The sequence below is a fragment of the Cavia porcellus genome, unplaced genomic scaffold, assembly GCF_034190915.1.
Source record: "Cavia porcellus strain 051 isolate PalLab524CR breed Dunkin Hartley unplaced genomic scaffold, mCavPor4.1 scaffold_1, whole genome shotgun sequence".
Taxonomy (NCBI): Eukaryota; Metazoa; Chordata; class Mammalia; order Rodentia; family Caviidae; genus Cavia; species Cavia porcellus.
In genome coordinates, this window is record NW_026947484.1 from 76,212,535 (window position 1) to 76,232,648 (window position 20,114).

At 40.6% G+C, this 20,114-nt stretch overlaps 1 protein-coding gene across 1 annotated transcript in view; it reads left to right on the forward strand.

Annotated features, from left to right (window-relative positions):
- The first annotated feature begins 3,659 nt into the window (after positions 1–3,659).
- Positions 3,660–20,114, forward strand: part of Dock8 (dedicator of cytokinesis 8) — a 212,014-nt gene continuing 195,559 nt past the window's right edge. Inside the window, exon 1 of the mRNA XM_063250292.1 lies at positions 3,660–4,169. Within this exon, the coding sequence (XP_063106362.1) occupies positions 4,117–4,169 (53 nt within the window). The 5' untranslated portion in view covers positions 3,660–4,116. The remainder of the gene's footprint in view (positions 4,170–20,114) is intronic.

Below are 20,114 nucleotides of genomic sequence, written 5' to 3' on the forward strand. Positions count from 1 at the left end.
TGAATATTTTATTTAATTTTTTATTAGTGCAAGTTTCAGTGCATAATGATTACATTCATTGTGAGAAGTTGGTATGTGTGCATAACACATATTAATTATTTTTACTTCCCTTCCTGTTCCCCTCTACTCCCATTTACAGGACAACAATAAATACATTTGCTTGTTATCAGCAATATATGGCTTCATTTCAAAATCCAAGAAATAAATACAAAACACAGCTGGACAGTATTCATAGAACAGGACAACATAAATATTCAAAATTATAAAATGTAACAATCTTTCTTCTGAAAGACAAGGTCATTTTAACAAGTATTTCTTGAATGTCTGTGTTCAATATTCAATCAATTGGTCATTCATTTATTCAATAAATACTGTACAGCTAAGAAGGCCAGGCTTTGTTCCAGGTACTAGCAATGGAGCAGTGAATCAACTTTGTAGAACTCATGTGCTAGCAGCATGAAAAATAATAAATAAATAAATGAATAAACTACATAGTAGGTCAAGTCATGGCACAGGCTATAAGAGCAAAACAAAGTTGGAAAAGGCATTAATTAGCAAGTGTCAGGGAAAGGCAACAGGGCATTAAATGGTCGTGGAAGGTAGCATTTGAACAAAATCTTGAGTAGTTTTTGGAAGCATGGAAGAGATGTGCCAGAGGCCACATTTTATGGTCATGGCCTCAGGGATCTTGCATTCCACTAGGCCACTTCTTAGCTAGTTAAAGAGTGCTGTCAAACTGGGAGTAGTGGAGGTGGAACGTGACCCTTGATTCAGACTGAAAAACAGAAAGTCTGGAAGCATCACAGGGTGAGGACAGCAGGAAGAATAACATCAGCAGGAGGCTCTGCAGAAAGGAGGAAACATTGCCTTCTCTAGAGACAAAACCTGGAGATTTGTGCCCTGCCGGGACAGACAGACAGGTGAGGCTGGCAGCGTGAGAGAGGTCGTGGAGCCACTCAAGCTATTGATCAGAGGAGAAACAGGTATTTTAGTGAATTTAATCCAGTGACATAGTCAGATGAGATTAAAATAAGATGAGGCCACCCGAAGAAAGCTGGCTGAAATCTTTGTTGTTATCTAGACATTAATTTATGGACCAAAACAGAAGCAGTAAGAATGCTGATGTTTATAAAAGTAGGACATTCGACAAGGAAAAAAAAACAACAGACATTGGAAGGTGATTAGATCTGAAAGGTAAAGGACAGGAAGAAGTCAGAGTGACACATCCATAAAGTTCAGAGAAAGGCAAGCAGATGGTGTCATTCCAAGACTGAGAATTTTGTGACCTAAAAAGGGTGGGACTCATAGGGAATCACATAGTGAGTCAAAAGCAGAAGTCAAAGCCAGACCTGCTTCCTTCACTTGAGGACAACAATGTTTTAGACTTAGAAAACAGGAAAGTAGTGTCACCAACAAAATGTGGGACTATCAAGGGATAGCTAGCTTCTAGCTGGGCAGGGGAGATGGAGAGTTTTAGCTTTCCATTTGTGGAGTTTGAAGATGTTCAAGTGCAAATATCTGGGTGACAGGCAATACTTTAGAATTAGAAATGGCTGTATCCTCACTGCTTTGTGATCTTGGACAAGCCCTCAACCTCTCTGAGCTCCAATTTCCCCAGTTGCAAAGTTGGGATAGTAGTATCTTTAGTGGCTGTTGTGAATTAACTATTTAATAAGAGGTCTCCCAGAGTCCGCTTCAGATCCAGGGGTGTGAGGAGAACAGCCAAACTCTGGGGAAGTACAGAAACCACAAGGAGGAAGGGAGCAACTTGGTAGGCTCATCTTAGTCTGCAAACAATCGGCGATTATGTCTAAGAGCAAATGAAGCTTAAAGACAGGCATTTGAACCAATGTGAAACTTTTTCATGAGCATTTATTAAGCAACTGTTAAGGAAATTTCAGGACATTTCTAAGCATCCAGGAATTGAGAGCATGGAGCACCCTCCTTGTGGAGGTGGTGGTGGAACACTGGCCTAACCCCCATAGTTAGGTACCAAATACCACTGGATGTAACATAACATGCGATAAAATGGAAGATTTTATGATTCTTTTTATCCATCAAAACAAGTCACTTTAACTGCAAATTCTGAAAACTTGGGATGTTCTTATCACATTTCATTGGTGTCTGTGTGGGAGCCAGTATTTTTTTTTTCCTGTATATGAAAATGTACTTCACCTGGATATGAAATCCATGCCTATAATCTGAGCACTCTGGGAGGCTGAGACAGAAGGCTTACAAGTTCACATCCAGCCTGAGCAATTGAGTCACTTAGCAAGACCCTGTCTCAAAATTTTAAAAAAGAGATGGTAATGTAGCTCAGTGGGAATGCCCTGAGTTCAATCCTCAACACCTTCCTCCCAAAGTGTACCTCATAAACATGTAAAACTCAGAGAAGCCCATGTGAAAGGCTGACCTAGTACAAAGTTGTCTAAAACCTCTAGCGTAAAAGGTTGTCAATGAATTAATTATTTGTTCCCAGCCTGAAGAAGCACTTAGTGTTAGTCTTTTATTATTTTTCTACTCAAATTTTTTTCACAAATTCAACTATAGTAAATATACCTAGGAGAAAGTCAGATGCAATACATTTCCTTCTTTAAAAAATCTTTTTCTTTCAATCTGTTTTGCAATCTATGTAGTTATACTCATGAATTTTGTCTCACAAGCTTAAAGGCATTGGGAAGAGAAAGTTACCTGACCAGCTTTGAAGATTTCCTGAACTACTTGACAGAGCCAAAAGCAGAGGAGGAAGATGAGGAGACAAATATCCAATCTGCAAGCCTTTCAGCATTAGGCTATAAATTAGCTCTTTTGGGGCCAGCAGTGTCCTATGGGACAGCAGTGTCACATGGCCCACACTTGTGAGCCATGTATGTAATTTTAAATTTTATTTAATGAAAGCCACAAGGAAAAACGTAAAATTAACTTTAATAATTTTATTTAGTTAATATATTGTAGCCAAAGTACCTTTTTAAACACGCAATCAACACAAAAATCACTTGTAGCGATTTTTGCATTAGTTTTTCCCATATTGTCTTTGATATTCAATATTTCCAGCCCCTCTCAATTCATACTAACCATCGTTTCAAGCAGTCAACAGCTGCATGTGGCTTGTGGCTACCTTATCTGGCTAGTGCAGCTTTGAACTCAAAATACACTGTTTTAGTATTTATAAGGAGAGACTTATATAGAGAGAGGGTGCTAATACAATACAATTTGGAGCAAGCCAGCACCTTGAATTAAACATGGGTTTTTCCACTCCAGTCAGTGTTGGGACTTCTCTGACATTCTCCCCCATGAGTTCGGAGAGGGGCTTCTTAGAAGACATCTCAGTGTGAAATTGAAATAAACTGGGATGCAGCATATTTTTAAATCACAGGAACGTCGTATGCAGTGTTTTCCCAGAGAAAAGTATTTATTTCAGGTTATAAAAAATGAAAAATAAAAATCATACTTATTTCTTGGCGAGATCCATTATATCATTTAAAGTACTGCAGAATAGATGATGAGTATATGCCATGAAAAACTCGGTCAGTACCGTAAGTGACCCACCAACTCTTTGTACTGACGCTGCCTCTCCCGGGAATGGTGCCACCCCTGCACCAGGTCTGTCCTAAGGAACTGCAGGGTTGGTTTCCCGACCTCACCACCTCAGTGCGGCGGTCGGAAGCACGGGCTCCCCCCGCCTGCCCGCATTCCCTGGCAGCCTCCAGCTCCGGCCAGATGGAGTTTCCGGCCTGCGCTCCGCGCTCGCCGCGTCCTGAGCCCGCGCTCCTTTCTGCCTGAGGTCGGGTCCCCGGGAAGAGCGCGCCGTCGGCGGAGTCTCCGGACGGCCGTCCCGCGCGGTGCCCACAGCTTGGCCACCCGCCGCCCGCCGCGCGCCAGGCCGGGCGGGTGGCTGCGCCGGGCGACGGCGGCGGGCTGGCGGCCGCGGCGGGGAGGCTGGGCCCTCCCCCAGGGTGATTTCAGCGCCGAAGGTGGAAATGCGGAAGTTTCCCTCCGCGGCTGACAGATGAGGCTCGCGACGGGCTCGGCATGCGCCGCGGCCGCTCCGCTGCGCCCCGAACCCCGGCCCTCCGCGTCTCACGCTCCTAGCGGCCGCCGAGGCACTGGCCCGGCATGGCCACGCTGCCCAGCGCGGAGCGCCGCGCGTTTGCGCTCCGGATCAACAGGTAAGACACGCCCGCCGAGCCGCGGAGGGCGGCCGTCCGCACTCAGCTAGCCGCGCGGTGCCGCGACTGCGGCTCGCCGGGATTCCCAGCTCATCCGCGCCGGGCGCGCCCGAGAGAGGCCGGGCGCGCCCGAGAGAGGCCGGGCGCCGCGCCCCAAGCTGCTGCCCTGGAGCGCGCGGAGACCGGTGCGCCAGGCGCAGCCACGTCTTTCCCAAGGATCGCGGCCCTCTCGCTCGTCCACAGCCACTCGTGTCCCTTCTCCCCGCAATTTCTCGTTCCTCCTCGCCAACTCAGTCTCGCCCGTGCCGCCCTCAGGGTTCTAGACAGGTGGCCTGGCCAGAGAATGTGATGCGCGCAGACCTTGCGGTGTTGTGCACCCTAGTGTGTAACACATCCTACTTTCTTTTCAGACTGTACTGAGAAAGTTTGAAATGATACTTATTTTGAGGCAGCTGCTTCAAGACGTCTGTTGTCTTGAGTAGGACTCTTTCCCCCTCTCTTTTTATTACTCCAAAAAATTTTTGGCTCCTGGTGATATCGCTATTTTTATTCCCTTGTCCAAAGGAGCCATGAAGTGGAAAAAATAATTTTAAAAATTCTTCATTTAAATAAACGACAAAAAAAAGGAACGACCTGCAGCTAACGTTTTTAAATTTATGGGCACTGCAGCAAAGAGCTAAGGAGCCAGGACTCCTGACCTATGCTCCAGTTCATAACCAAAACTGCACACACTGAATGTAAGCACAATTAGTGCTCAAAGTTCTCAGCAGAGGTGCTTTAATTGCAGTTTTTCCTTAACTGAGAACTGCTGACAAATATGGGGTGGGGGACATTTTTGCCTTGACCTGAGAAATGTAGACTGACCGGTCATGAGATAGTAGTAACCTCATTCGAAAAGGTCAACTTCTTATTCTGCTACCACCTCAGCTCTAGGACTTTCCAATCTTCTTTTGCTTGCATCGGAGAGGGGCTGTCCACGGTAAGTTCATCTTTGTGCATGTGTAAAGTCCCAGAATCAGAGAGAAACCCAGGATGAAGAGGTAGTAAGGACTTCCAGAGGGCGTCTTGAGCTTTATTGGAGATTTTATTTTCACCTGGTGTGTACCTGTGAGCGAGCTCTTTCTTACCTTACTATTTTCATCTGTAAGGTAAGCTGAATTACTAATATGAAATGAATATTAATGTTGAAGGCCAAAAAAGCAGTGATGGTGAACCTATGGCATAGGTGCTATAGCTGGCTGTTCCTTATTACTGAAACTCTAAAAGGTTCACGTTGCTGGGCACCAAATCAATTACATGAGGGAGCTTCCTATGGGAATTTTTTTCCCCCCGCCTGAAGTTTCATGGCTGTTGCATGCTGGGAGGGACAACTTGTTTGGGAGAATCAAACTGAAATCAGTAATAGATGTACCATTTGTCACAGTAGTCTCTCCGTGCCTTGTGACTGAATTGTAGACCAGGAAGCCTGATCAGGGCAGAAAGATATTATAGACCATGAGCTTGGATCTGGGTTGAATGGCCAAGACTTAGAGTAATTGTCTGGGCAGTCTTGCATGTATAGCTGGTCTATACTTGCATGTTTAGCCCAAGAGATAAAAACAAAAGGCCTATCCCAACACTTGGGAGGCTGAGGCAGGAGAATTACCATGCGCTAGAGTCTCCCCTGGGCTTTGTAGTGACTTCAAGGCCCTTCTGAACTACATGCTGAGGCTTTGATTCAATAAAAAAAAAATGAAACAACAAAGAATAAAGGCCCTGGCTGGAATCTGATTGGCTTATAAATTGGCTCTTTGTTGCAAATTGTGTGATGTTGGGCATATTATTTAACCTCTCTGAACTTTTCTTTATATGTCAAATGGCATTACTCCTGTAATGACTGTTTGGGAGGATTAAATGCAATAATAGGTACAAACTGTTTGTAAGGCCATGTTTTATCATTGTCAATATTGCCATTAGCTTCATTTTGGCATCATATCTCTAGCAGTAGCATCTTTGAGATCCTAAGGAGATAAAAATAAGATGAAATCAGAGTACTTCTCAGGCAGAGACTGTCTGAGCTGGGAATGGAGCGTCCAGTGACCAACTGGAGTTGTCTTGGCGCTAATGTACTCTCTGATATCCCCTGCATCCCTGAGCTGAGAATGCCAAACACACTCAGCAAAACAGAATTTGTGGTGAAAGCTGGACAAGTAGAGGCCACTCAAGTTAAGTACAATATAAAATAGTCCCTAATCCTCAAGGAAGAATATGGCTTTCACATTTCTGTTCTTATAGTTCTGTTTCTGCTTTTGAAGCATTTTATGTATGGAATTGGAAGAGTTGTGCTGATAATCTTGAAAGTTATTGTTCCAAGGAATAGACTGATAGGAATACACGTAAATTTAATTTAATATTAAAGTTCCCCACTTATTGGTCACTTACATGTTCCACAAGCTGTGTCATACACTGAGTAGATTGTATCATTAAATTCTCCCAGAGACCCTATGAGACTTAAATAGCCTCATACAAAAGAGGAAACGAAGCTTGGAGAAGTAGTTGCACAAGGCCATGTAATTTGTTCCAAACATACAATCAGCAGTGGTGGGGCTAGGATTTCACACTGCTTCAAGGACAGTGCTTTTTACTGGACCTGTGCTATTCTGATCCATATATCTTAAGAATTGCCTTTAACAGCAAGTAGGCAATTAATTTTCTAAAAACCATTATGCCAGTAGCAGCACTGGTCAGTGAGTGTTTAGGGTATAAACAGTCTAAAAGTGTGATGTTTTGCAGTATTGAAAGTGGAAAGGAAAATGCATTCCCTTCCTATTAGTTTTTAAAATAGATCAAATTGCAAAAATAAGACAGTGTTGAAATAGGGCCATTAGTACATGCAACATGTGTTCATGTTTTCTTTACCATTTTACTTAGAATGATATATAAACTATCCTTTACAAATATTTATAGAGTAAAACGTAGTATGCTTTCTATTAATGAAATAATGAAATCTGATATATTGAAATGTTTGTTTGCCAAGAAATCAGCTCTGTCCACACCAGCTCTGTCCACACCAGCTCTATAATGAGTGAGCAGACTATGTCATAGTCTGAGAAGGAACCCTCCCCCTCATTTTCACATTCTGTGGCTTTCTGCAAGCAACATTGCCCAGTACAGGGGCAGATCCACAGCTGAGTAGAAACCTGAGAATACCTGCCAGAGACCATCTCACCATGATGGCCTTGGATTGCTTTTTGTTTTTTCTTTCAGTACTAGGGAATGAACTCAAAGCTTTTGCACTGAGTTCCACCCCCATCCTTTTTTATTTATTTTGCAATTGGGTCTTGCTAAATCAGTTGAATTTGCAATACTCCTGCTTCATCCTCCCAGAGTGCTGGCATTACAGGCATGTACCACCATTTCTGGCTTCCTATACCTGATAAAGCCTAAATTCCATGCGTTGGAAATCATCATGCTGGACTTGGTTTGAGCACCAAGGTACAGGTCATTGTACAGCTTACAATATTTATACGTTTCCCTGCAACCCACAGCTCGGGAAGATGTAAGAGAAAGATTTACCCCTGAACTTTTCTAAGTTGAAAGAGTGAACTTTAATTTCTATTAAGCATTATATACTTAAATTTATTACAAGTTAATTGTCATTGATTTAAGTGCAAATGAAAGACCAGGTCTGAATTAGTTCATGTTTGCCTTTGGAATTTATGACATTGATTCATAAATTGATCCATAAATTCAATACTTCAAGAATCACTGGCCTACCTTTTTTTACTTTTTGGAATTCAGTGCTTTTGTAGATTATAAACTTATCACTAATTGTATGAAAACTCATTAAACAAAATCTTGCTTTCTTTCAAACATAGAATAGATGTAGAACTTGATCAAATGTTAAAGTAATATGAGAATTTCAGATCAAGAAAACAAATATATAGAATGTGGTTAAAAAATCTTCCAGACATTCAGAGTTGGAAAAAGTAAAAATTAATAGCTTATAATTCTGTAATGCTTATGGGGTGACAGCTCTGTGACTGACTGAGTATGAATCATAACTCATCACCTCTATTAAATAGGAAAAATTACTGCCTTCATTTTACAGATGGAGAAGCTGAACACAGAGAAGTTATATAAACTGTCTGAAGTCACAAATAGCTCGTTAAGGGCAAAGCTAGGATTCAAATACAGGCAGGTTAGCTCCAGACTCCTTCCTGAACTACTGTGCCATGCTGTATCTTTGTTTTATTTTTAAATAAGATAAGTAATATTTATTGGCTACTGCCTGTCTACCACGTACTGTGTTAAGAAATTTATCAACTTTCATTTCACTCTTTTAAAAAACAGAACAAAGTATTAGGCATGAGTCATGACAAAGAGTGATTTTATTGAATATAAAGTGGTAAGAAAAAAGGTTATGCAAAATTTCTCTGAGGAGCAATCTCAGATGGTCATGGTACTGCGTACCTGTGATCCCAGCACTTGGGGGGCTGCAGCCAGGTGGGCATCAGCTTAAGCTACAACTAGACCCTGCCTCAAAAACCAAACATACAAAAATGAAAAAGAATGACTCCAACTTCTGGGTGCTATTGCATAATAGAGTGGCTACAGGTAAAATTAGTGAACTCTATGTATTTTAGAAAGCTAAAAGAAAATAGACATTTTCACCATAAAGAAATCACTAAGTTTGAGGAGATAGATATAAACATTACACAATATACTGTATTAAAACTTCACAAGGTCATCTCTTAAATAAACACAATTTTTATGTTTTTAACATAGCATTTGATTTACATGAATAAAAAGAACAACCTCAATAATTTTGGGCATAAGGACCAAAAAAGGGTGAGGTATGGAGAGGTTAAAAGTATTTGATAGTTTTGTCTGCAGAAATAATATAAACATTAAAATATATGCCTTTTCATGTATAAATATATATATCTGAAGTCCAAACAGTACTGTCCTTTAACAGAGGTGGTGGCAGGTAAAGAATTAGTGGTGATTTCAGAAATTTCTTTGTTTGATGTATTCTAGACCAAACACTAATAGGGGCTCCCCAGCCATCAAACTCAGATCTGTGGTCTTGCATTTCCGCCCCATTTCTTGGAAAAGTTCTATTTGAACTTTAGACATCTTGTGTTATTCTAAAGATGCCTTTTGAGACATATACTAAAAGTACTTCTGCTAGGGTGAAATTTTCTTCAGCAGTTCTTTGCGCTCTGACAATTCACATGTATTTCTGTAGCTAATACTGAGTTCTATATGGACTTGTGGAAAGAAAATATACTAACATCATGTAGTTTCTTATGGAGAGAGGCCGAGGTCAGGGGACCAGGTCTTAAGAAACTCCCCACACAGAGCTAGTGGTGGATAATAGGATGCTGTTAAAAACACCTTACCTTACAGAGAAGGCAGGGGCATGACAATATCTGACTTCTTGGTGGAGAAGGCTAACACACAGATACTGAGTCTTTTCAGTGGCAAACACCTAGGTGCTTATTAATATGTTGGGCCTTGGATACAGGGTTAAAGTCATGGAAATGTGCTGTCTCTCTTCCTATAAATATTCTTAATTTACTACCTGTTAGCAGCCAGGAAGGCTCTCTGGCTCTAAGTAAATAGCCGGAAAGGCTCTCTGGGCTCTAGGTAGGTGATTTTTGTGTGGCTCTGGTTAAGTATGGTTCCTGTTTTTCTGGGGTTTGCACTCTAGTGGCGTGATTTGCTGTATTGACACAGAGGGGTACATAGAACAAAACCAAGCTGACATCTCTGAAAGTACATGCGAGCTTTTGTATGCAGTGGTTGTGTTGAAAGCAAACAAGTTGATAAAGTTCTTTTACAGCATGAGGCAGTCTATTATGTCACCCTGAATTCTGAGTGATTGTCATCATTTATTTTTCACACATTATACCTATTGAAGCTAATTGTGTTCTAAGTGATGTGCTAGGTCCTAGAGATATGAAGACAAAGAAAAAAAGAGGTGGCAGCCACAGAGACGAGTTTTTCCATCCCTCTGTTCCTTTCATCCACGTATGTCAGCACAGATAGATGTGTAAAATAAGAAACAAGCGAGCAAAAAACGGTTACCAACATTTCTATTGACAGCTGTTAACATTTGGATGTACCTTCTATTTTTACAAAAGTAAGATTATATTTTTCATACTAGATCAAAATTTTTCTAATTTAAAAAATCATGGGGGCTGGGGGTTTAGCTCACTGGCATAAGCGCTTGCCTTGCAAGCAGGCAGTCGTGAGTTCGATCCCTGGTGCTGATAAAAACAAAAAATACAAAAAAAAAAGAAAAAAGAAAAAAAAAGTCACGAACAACTCCCCTTGTCCATCAATGTACATCATGTCATTATTTATACAAATATATGATGATTTATTGAGTTAATTCACTATTGTTGGATATTAAAATAGACTCTAGCTTTTCACAATAATGTAGAGAAATACCCTTTTCTACACTAAAGCAAATACTTTTTTTGGTACTGGGAATCAAACTCAGGAGTGCTTGTGCCACTGAGCTATATCCCCAGCCCAGAACAAATACTTTCTTATTCATTTCTAATGGCAGAATTGCTTGGCCAAAGGAAAGAAATATTTTTCAAGCTTTCATTTTCAAATTAACTCCCAGAAAAGATATTTATTTATACTCCCACCAGTGGCCCTGGAAATACTTATTTCCCAACGTTCATGCCCCTTCAAGAGTTTTCTCATTCTTTCAAATCTTTGTTCACCAGTCTCGATTCTTTCCCTTAACTGTGTCTAACCTCTTCCTGTTTAGCTTCTCTCCTAGGTCACTGCGTGACCTCTGAAGTTATTCTTTACTGGTGAAAATGGTCATACACTTCTCCTTTTTTCTTTGCCTTACATGCGACTAAAGATAGTGATTCTTTTTCTACTTTCTTCCTGCCTTATTCCTTGAGTTGGTGGGTTAAAGATAGGAATTGTTGTCATAGCTTACTGATTCTTTTGTAGTTTAGTGACCAGATCTTGAACTGTACTTTTCACTTTGCTTGACAATGTAAACCAGTGTACTCCTTCTAGACTATGTAAACCCCAATCCTTTAAAATAAAATGACAAATGGAAATCAGAATCCCAGTCTATCTCACAGTAAGATTCCAAATAACGTGTTGCCCTGAATGTGTTTTTACTTGGATGAGAGTACAGAATATGGATTTCTTTCACATACTTATACATTTCTTTTTTTCTGGTCTTGACATTTTGCGCTAATATGACATTTAAGTGTTGCTGTACTCAGAAACCTCAAAACATTTCCTGACTCTCCTTGCCATTCTCATCATTCAAAGAAGAAAATCACTTGTTCTCCTATGATAGAGGCCAAAATGCAAAACAGTCAGATGGGAACTAGATTAAGAAATGCAGAACTAAAAAGCAGTCAACCCCACCCTCTTTCTCACATCTTTTGACAAATTAGTAGACTTACAAGTCTGGGCCGATTAGTGGCATATTTAATTCATCTATTCATTAATTAATTCACTCATTCTAACTATGGCGGGTTGTTATGTTCCAAATACTGGGTTAGGCCCTGGAAATAAGAAGTCAGGAACTCATGAGCTTTGCCTGCAGGGAGCACAGAGATAACCCTAAAATTCTGCACAGGAAAGGGATGAATCCTCCCCTTTCCTCCTGGCCCCTGGTGCTGGGTGTGTACATTCTGAGGGATCATGCAATGCAGCAGTGTAACCCAAAGCGTGTTTTGGAAATTGTTTTAGAACTCCACTCGGAGACTAGAGTATATTGAGTTTTACAGATGGTATTACAAACTCAATGGTATGAAATCTTTTTCCTTTGAGGAAAAAATTACTTGAAAGATTTTAAAAGTGTAGAAAGTACACTGACCAGAACTAAGAATTGTTAGCATCTTGTCACTTGTGCCTTTTTTTTTTTTTTTTTTTGGTCTGGTGATCGAACTCACAACCATGTGCTTGCCAGGCAGGTGCTTATGCCCCTGGGCTATATCCCTGTCCCTTGTGCCTTATTTTTTAAAAAGGACTGTTAATAGATAAATCTGAAGTCTCGGAGCTGCTCTCTCATCCTGTTCTCCCTTTTACTCCCTCCAGTAAGTGCTGTCTTGAAGTCCTCTCTCTGCCTGTCTGTCTGTCTGTCTGTCTCTCTCTCTCTCTCTCACTGCATATCCGTGAGCAGTATATCCTGTAGTGTCTGGAAAAACCCAAAGTCATTAAGGTTCAAGCAAGCCTATTAACTTAGTACTGTTTTGAGTTAAAGATAAGAAATAATTGCCAAGGCATGGAGCTGTTTTGCAGGAGACTCTTTAAATAGCACTGAAAACAGTTAAGAGGAATTCCAAAAATGATTTCAGAAAGACAGGTTTACTACAGAAAATGGCATGGCACTGTTCACATGGAATTATAGAGATCAACTCTTATTTTGATATGCATATTCTAGTATGTTCTAACCACTCCACATTATAATTGTGCTGGTACAGTTAGGAAATTCTTCAAAGAAATTTTCTTCTCTCTCTCTCACCTGAAAGTACCCATAATTTGCATTTGACCTGAGATAAGCAGCTGGGTTGATAATATGTTCATTTAAAAATACATGGGTTTGAGAGCATTCAATAAATACTGTCTCACTGGCTGGAGGCTTGGTTGGGGAAAGTATGTGGGTTAGCAAAGGAGGGTGTGGTGTTTGCCCAGAAGTCTTGCTGTGAATATTGGCTTCTGTATGACTGGATGGTCAGTCTTAATTCAGCTCCGTGGGTCCTGGGAGGTGTGATTTCTCTGCTGTACCACACCGAAAATCAGACAAACTAAGGAGGCTGGTGTAAAAATGCTTTTCTTAGGTTTCTGCTTCACTGTGCTTTCATTTGGGGCAATACCCAGCAAACACTTTTTTGACCTCACCACTGTGCTGTGTGACGTGAACACTAAGGAGAAGCTGACTGTCATAAGGAAGTACTCACCTGGGGACTGTGCGTCACTCAGGAGGCAAACTGCAGTTCTCTGAGGGAGCCAGCACCACGCAGTAATTCACAGTACGGTGATGATAGTCTGTACTTTGGGGGAACAAAACTGTCACTTTTCATTCTGGCTGAATTTCTCCACCTAATAATATTTTACTCTTCTATTCCTAATTAATAACTGTGCTCACAGCGTTGCTTTTCAAAGGGTATTTATCTACCATGTCTTATTTCTTTAACCAATAATTCATTCAACTCAGAAAGATTTTTAATTTTATTTCCTATGAATAGCTGTGGTCAAACAGGCAGTATATGCCCTCAGAATTCATCAGGTTAACACAAATGCAAAAGGTGGAAAGGTAGGAGATGGTTGTTGGGTTGTGTGTTGAATGGAGTTAAGTGCAGGAGTGACAGAACTAGGCGAAGTTTGTGGCCTCAGGGACAAGGAGAACATGTGCAAGGAGGTGAGGCCAGAATAATGAGCCAAGTGTAGAGCAGAGGCGAGGGGTTGAGAAAGGAGCTGCGGCAATTCTGATGTGAGGTGATGAGGTCTGGGATCAGGCCAGGGTAATAGGAATGCAAACAGAGAGTCTGCTTCTGCAGACATTTTAAAGGGAATCAGCTGAATTTGAGAAGCAACTAAATTTTATCCAGTTACTCATTTCATGCATATTGATTGTAGCATGCTGTATGCCTGACACTGCTGTAACTGTAGGGATAGAGCTATGAATTAAACTGGCAGGGTTCTTGTTCTAAAAAGCAGGAATATTCTGATCAGGAGACAACAAAGAAATAAATCACCAGATGAGTACAGATATATTTTATAAGTGTTATTGGCAGAATATTAAAGGGTATGTGGGGGTGACAGAATGGTCAAGGAGAGCAACCCCGTGAGATGTCCTGAGGGCCAAGACCAGGCAGGAGTCAGTTTGGTATGTGGGAAGACAAGCAAAGGCTCGTGTGTCTGGAGAGGAATGAAGGGAGGAGGGGAACAAAGATCAGTGGAAAAGCAGGCCGAGAGCACATCACATAAAGGCCTTAGAGGCCATGAAGAGGGTCAAGTGGTGTTTAGTGCAGTAGGAAGCATTCTGGAGCATGGGTATGGAATGACTTTCATGACTGAGAGACTCTAGTTACCGCGCAAACAAGCAAGGCGTGGATGAAGGACATGATCAAGGAGGTGGCACAGTCTCTCGGGAAAGCTCCTGTGGCAGGACTGACAGCTGTGGTGAGCAGAGGGTGAGCAGAATCAGCTCTGGGATGTATTTTGGAGCTCAGGCTGATGGGTTTCACACAGAGTGGAACAATGAGAGAACAGTGAGCATAGTGTATCAGTGGTTGAGATTATGGGAGGATACTGACACTTTCATCAGAGATGAAAAAGACTGAAGGGGAATCGTAAGTTTAACTGGGACATATGAAGTCTAAAATGCTTAGACGTATAGAATTATCTACTATGTAGTTTTATTAAGGAATCTTAGACTCAGGAGAAGTCAAAGCTGTGTATTTACATTTGCAAGTCTACATAACATATAGATTATATTTTTAATAAGGAAAAGAAAATACTAAGTGAGCCTGATAAGCTTTTAACAACCAGGAAATTATATGTAGAGCTACCATTTTCTTGAAAGATGAATATATGCATATTCTATAAAGATGAATAGATCAGTACCTGCAGTAGCGAAAGGACTAGAGAGCTATATGGTGACGTTTCATGAGTGTTAACCTTGGATATAAGGATTATCAACAGTTTGGTTTAATTGTGTGGGAGGTGTGCATGTTTATATTTTCTGAATTTTTCTTCCAAGAATGCGTTTGTCACAGGGAAAAGTAACATAAGTATCATGACACCACAATTTCCATTTTGGTCAAATGTGATAAAGATGGTAAAGATGACAAGTTATGAAAATCAAAATGAGGTTGGGAGAATGAGTTTGTTTAAGAAGACGTACATATATTTGCTTTCCCTCTGTGGGGAAGAATTTCACTTTTACTTTGTTGAAGGTGATGTGGTCATTTGAGAAAAAGTGTAGGGAACAGCTTGGGCTTTGTCATATTCTTTTCCCTATTCTGTACAATAAGCATATTCCAGATGGAGGATAATCCGCATCCTGGGATCAAAAAAATAGAGCAGAACCACAATTGCCCTGTGAATATCTTGGTTTGTAAATGTTACTAAAATTTTTGGATTATTTATTATCACCATATAATCTAGCCTACCCTGATGAATGCAGACAAGTTTAAAATACTCAACATTTTTGTTGAGCAGTTTGAGATATAGGCTCTGGGCTTAACAAATAGGTCATGGAAAATATTGGCTAAGAAGCCATCTGTGATATGAAGATGGGGACTGAAGAATGGATACATTTTCTGAGTGGGGCAGTACAGAAGGAAAAGAAGAGGAATGGGCCCAAGGCAAGAGTTGCTGTCAGTGGGTGCAGGAGAGAAGATTTACAAAGTCAGGGATGGGATGCCATCAGATATGGCAGACATGTAGTGTTAGATAAGAGAGCTAATGAGGCAGTTTAAAAATGTCAGATGCCACATTATGAGAGCAAAGAAAGAGCCATTAGATTTGTCTTGAATGTGGTTATTGAAATCACTTGAAACAGCAGTTTTGATGGAGCTGGGGAAGGAAGTCAGATTTCTAGGGTTACAGAGGGAGTCAGAGCAAAGGAAATAGAGGAAGCCAGTGGAGGCTACTCCTTTAAAACTTCTGCAAGAGAAAGAAACGGGACAGTGGTAACTAGAGGCTCCTACAAGGTTATGACTTTTGCACAGACATCCATGCCATAGTGAACAAAGGATGTTTGGATCTTGGAGTGTGTTTCATTCCTACAAAATAACTTTCACACACAGATAAAGTTCTTCAGGATTCCTAATATTGTCTAATGTATACAAATTTCCTTGTATACCAGCACTAACTCTTTGAATAGTAAGTAACGGATCCTACTTAGATCTCCCTTGGTTGGAGATTTTGCAACCCTCTCTGGCACTGTCGTATACCATATTTAAAAATATTATATTGGGGGCTGGGGATTTAGCTCAGCCGCATAAGCTCCTGCCCTGCAAGCACGTGGTTGTGAGTTCGATCCCCAGTACCAAAAAAAAAAAATATATAATACTGTCAATTTTATTATCTTTAAATTTATCTGCATATGATCAAAGAACATATGAAAATTTACTATACTTTTATAAATATATTTTTCTGCTTAATGAACCATATATTATAGATTGAATCGTATTACTCTAAAAGAGCCCTAAGCTGGTACTGGAGGATGTGATCTTACCAGAAAAAAGTCTTTGCAGTTATGATCAAGTAAGATAAAGTCATACTGGATTGGAGTGGGCCCTAAATCTAAACTTATTTCCTCATTAGAAGAGACAAGGGGCAACGTCCAAGAAGGCGTGATTCTGCTGGCACTTTGTTTCAGATTCTTGCCTCCAGAGCTATGAGAAAATAAATTTTTCTCAGGTCACCTGCTTGGTGATATTATAGAAGCCATAGGAAACTCATATGCAGTCCTAAAATTTAATAACTTAAAATAATAGCCATTTGCTGTCATAATTCTGTGAGTGAAAGTTTGGGTTGGGCTGAGTTGCATTGTTCTGCTGATCTTAATGAGACCATTTAAGTGGCTCCTTGATAGTCCAAGTTAAAAAAAAGAAAAGAAAAAGGCTTCCTTCCCAAGTCCAAGGCCCTGATGCTGACTGTTGGTTGGGCCCTTTTATCTCTTCATAGTCATCCATCGTTCAGTAATGTCTGTTCTGGCTTGCATCTTTATGTGTGTAAGAAATATTCTGAGAACTGAAGGTGAAACCTGCAACTCTGGAATCTGGAACTCTGACAAGTCTCTTCTGCTATATCCATTGGTCAGTACAAGTCTTACAGAAAGCTTGGGGTTGGGAAACAGACTCAAGTTTTGCAGGGGAAAAGCTACAACATATTTGTCCACTTAATCTCCCACCACACCCAACAGAGAAATTAATCCTGTCCCATTTCTCACTTCAGAATGTTTATGTTGAAAGTCTTATCTTTCCCTACTTACAATACCTATTTTACTGAGAGCAGTTTATATTGATTCCTTTGAAGATCCCAAATGAATCATGCTTTGTGAGAGACTTAGTGGCTCATAGACGAGTACTGTATGTCTAGAAGAGCTAAACACAGTTCTGCCTGGAGGCAAGTGAACAAATTTAATAACTTCTTGGGCTTCTCTTAAATCCCATAATTACATTGATAGAGCCCAGATTGCAGAGCTGCCTGTCCAGAGACAATGCAGCAGTCTGAGAGTATCAGAGAAGGAGCCTGAAAATTGCTGTCTATCCTCAGGGAAGTAGGATTTGAGGCTGACCTAAATGACTAGGAAAAGGGTCAGTCCGCTCTTCAAGTTACCACATGAACTTAGAAATTTAGTGATGGGTGCTGTCTAATGAAATTCCATCATGGGAAGAATGAAAAAGAAGTAGATGAAGAAATGGTACAGAGAGACTAAGATACCAGGAAGGTGTATGCTACACAACTTGGATCACACTTGGCTGTCAGGATTGCTTTTAACTACTACAAATAACAAACTATACAGTAGTCAAAACAAATTGGGGGGTTGGTTTTTTCCCCTGTGACAATTAATACTGATATGACAAATTTGTTAGATTAAGAAGTGCCTAGCAGATTAGCAACTCATGATCCTGTGTATGTCTGGGTTGGTCATGGAGGTATGACCCTGAAAAACTATGTTATGGTCTCTCCCCATTTCTCTGGCATTATTTCCATACCCTTCTTCCCAGCTGCTGTGAACTAAATAGCTTTTCTCTGTCTCACCATTCCATTATGATGTTTCTACCTGGAGCCTGCCTACCTTGTACTGAGTCTCCTGAAGATGTGAGTTAAATTAAACAGGACTTCTTTTCAGTTATGGTTGTCAGGTATTGTGTCCAGCAACAGAAAAGATGACTGATACAGAAAATTGGTACTAGAAGTGAGATCATTGCTGTGACTGTATCTGATCATGTAATTTAGAAGTCTACAGAACTGGTTTTCAGGAGGAGTTTGGAAAGGTTTGGAGATGCAATAAGCAGAGTGCAGTAAGCAGAGACTGATGGAAGATTATGTTTGGCGCTCAGGAGACCAAAATACAGATAGCAAAGCCCAGGTTCAGGAGGTTTCAGTTGGGAACAACTATAGGCAGTTACACTGAAGGCCGTATGTGTTATGCTGCAGCAGAAAACTCGTCCTCACTTTTCCCATGTCTTGAGACTTTGTAGGGGACTGAGATTAAGGAGGGTGGGCTAACTAATCTGACAGAAAATGTGAAGACAGCTTGTAAAGACAGCTTGATTGTGACATGGGTACTGATACCTTTTAGGCAGATTTATAGTGAGAATCTGGAGCAAAAGATAGACTTGAAAAATTCAAGTTTGGGCACAGAAAGAACAATCATGGGGCCAAAGAAGGGGTGGCTGCTAAAGAGATAAGCACCATTAAAATAACCTAGATCTTCGCACAGGTATAAAAAGAAAGATTAATAGAGAGAATCTTGGGAATTGGCAAAACCCCATCCATAAAAGGCACAAAAGTATAAACTTTTTATTTGGGAAGAAAGCCCCTGGAGTTCATGCTCAAGAAGGGTCTTCTAGGATTCATTAAGAGGCTACTGCAACTGAGAGTCATTCAAGGGTGGCTACTGCTGCTGTTGGTATTATCCACATGATAGTAGTTTTATAGCATGCAGAATGCAGAAGTTATGGAGTCAGAGAGGCTTTCCTCCAGGTTTCAAAGGGAAGCCTTGAAGATCAGACAGAGAACTTCTGAGAGGGCAGTCTGTGAAGCTGTGGGAATGAAGCCAAAGGTGTAGCAGAGATCCCAGGAAATCAGAGATGCACGGAATGTGGAACATTGCCAAGGAAAGCTGCAGGTCGTGATTGGAGTTGGTGTGAGAAGACTGTGTGGGCTGCAAATGGCAAGGCCCTGGGGTGGGGACACCCAAGCCCTTGGGCGCTCACATTTTACCACTGAATGCCAGATATGAAACTACAGGATTTAATGTTTGCCCTGCTGAATTTTGATCTTGCTTTGATTATTTTCTATCCCCTATTAATTTTTTTTGAAGTGGTAGTGTCTACCCTGTAGTATTGTACTTTGGGATTATGTAACTTATTTTTTATTTTTACAGAGGTTTACAGCTAAGAATTTGCCTTGAGTCTTGGAAGAGACTTAGACTTTTGAAAAAATGCTGGAACTGTTGAGACATTGGGGAGACTCTTACTTTTCTAGTTGTATGCAGGGTTGTTTTATGTTAGGTGGAATTATGGACTTGGTATTTTCTTTACTTGGAGGTTAATTATGGTTGAAGGAGATGTGTTTGGTTGTAAAGATGACAAAGGGCTAATTGTAATTATTAATCCTGATATGTCAATTTCGTTGGATTAAAAAATGCCTAGCAGATTGGTAAATCATGCTCCTGGCTGTATCTGGATTGGACATGGAGGCATGACCTTGAGTACTATATATGGTCTCTTCAAATTCCTCTCTGACACTGTTCCCCTGTCCTGCTTTCCAGCTGCCCTGAGCTAAACAGGTCTGCTCCACCACACCCATCTACCATGATGTCCATGCCTGGGTCTTGCTTACCATGTACTGAATCTCCTAAAATAATTAGCTAAATTGAACCTCTTCTTCTTTAAAGTATGGGTGTCAGGTATTGTTATCAGTAATGGGAAAGCTGATTAATACAATCACATAACAAGAGTTCTAGTGGTTGATAGTCTCAGAGTGATGTCATGATGAAAGTGTCACTAGAGACTCAGATCTTATGACTACTAATATCATTCTCCTATATGTCTTTATCCTCATGGTGACAAGATGACTGTAAAACTGTACTTTGAATCAATATGGGATACAGGAAGATGATGGAAACAAGATAAGCATGCTAGCTAATTTCTGTCCCTTCTAAGAAATTTTTTCAGAAGCTCATGTGTTTATGTAGTTTATTGTTTATAGCTGTGTTACTTCTAT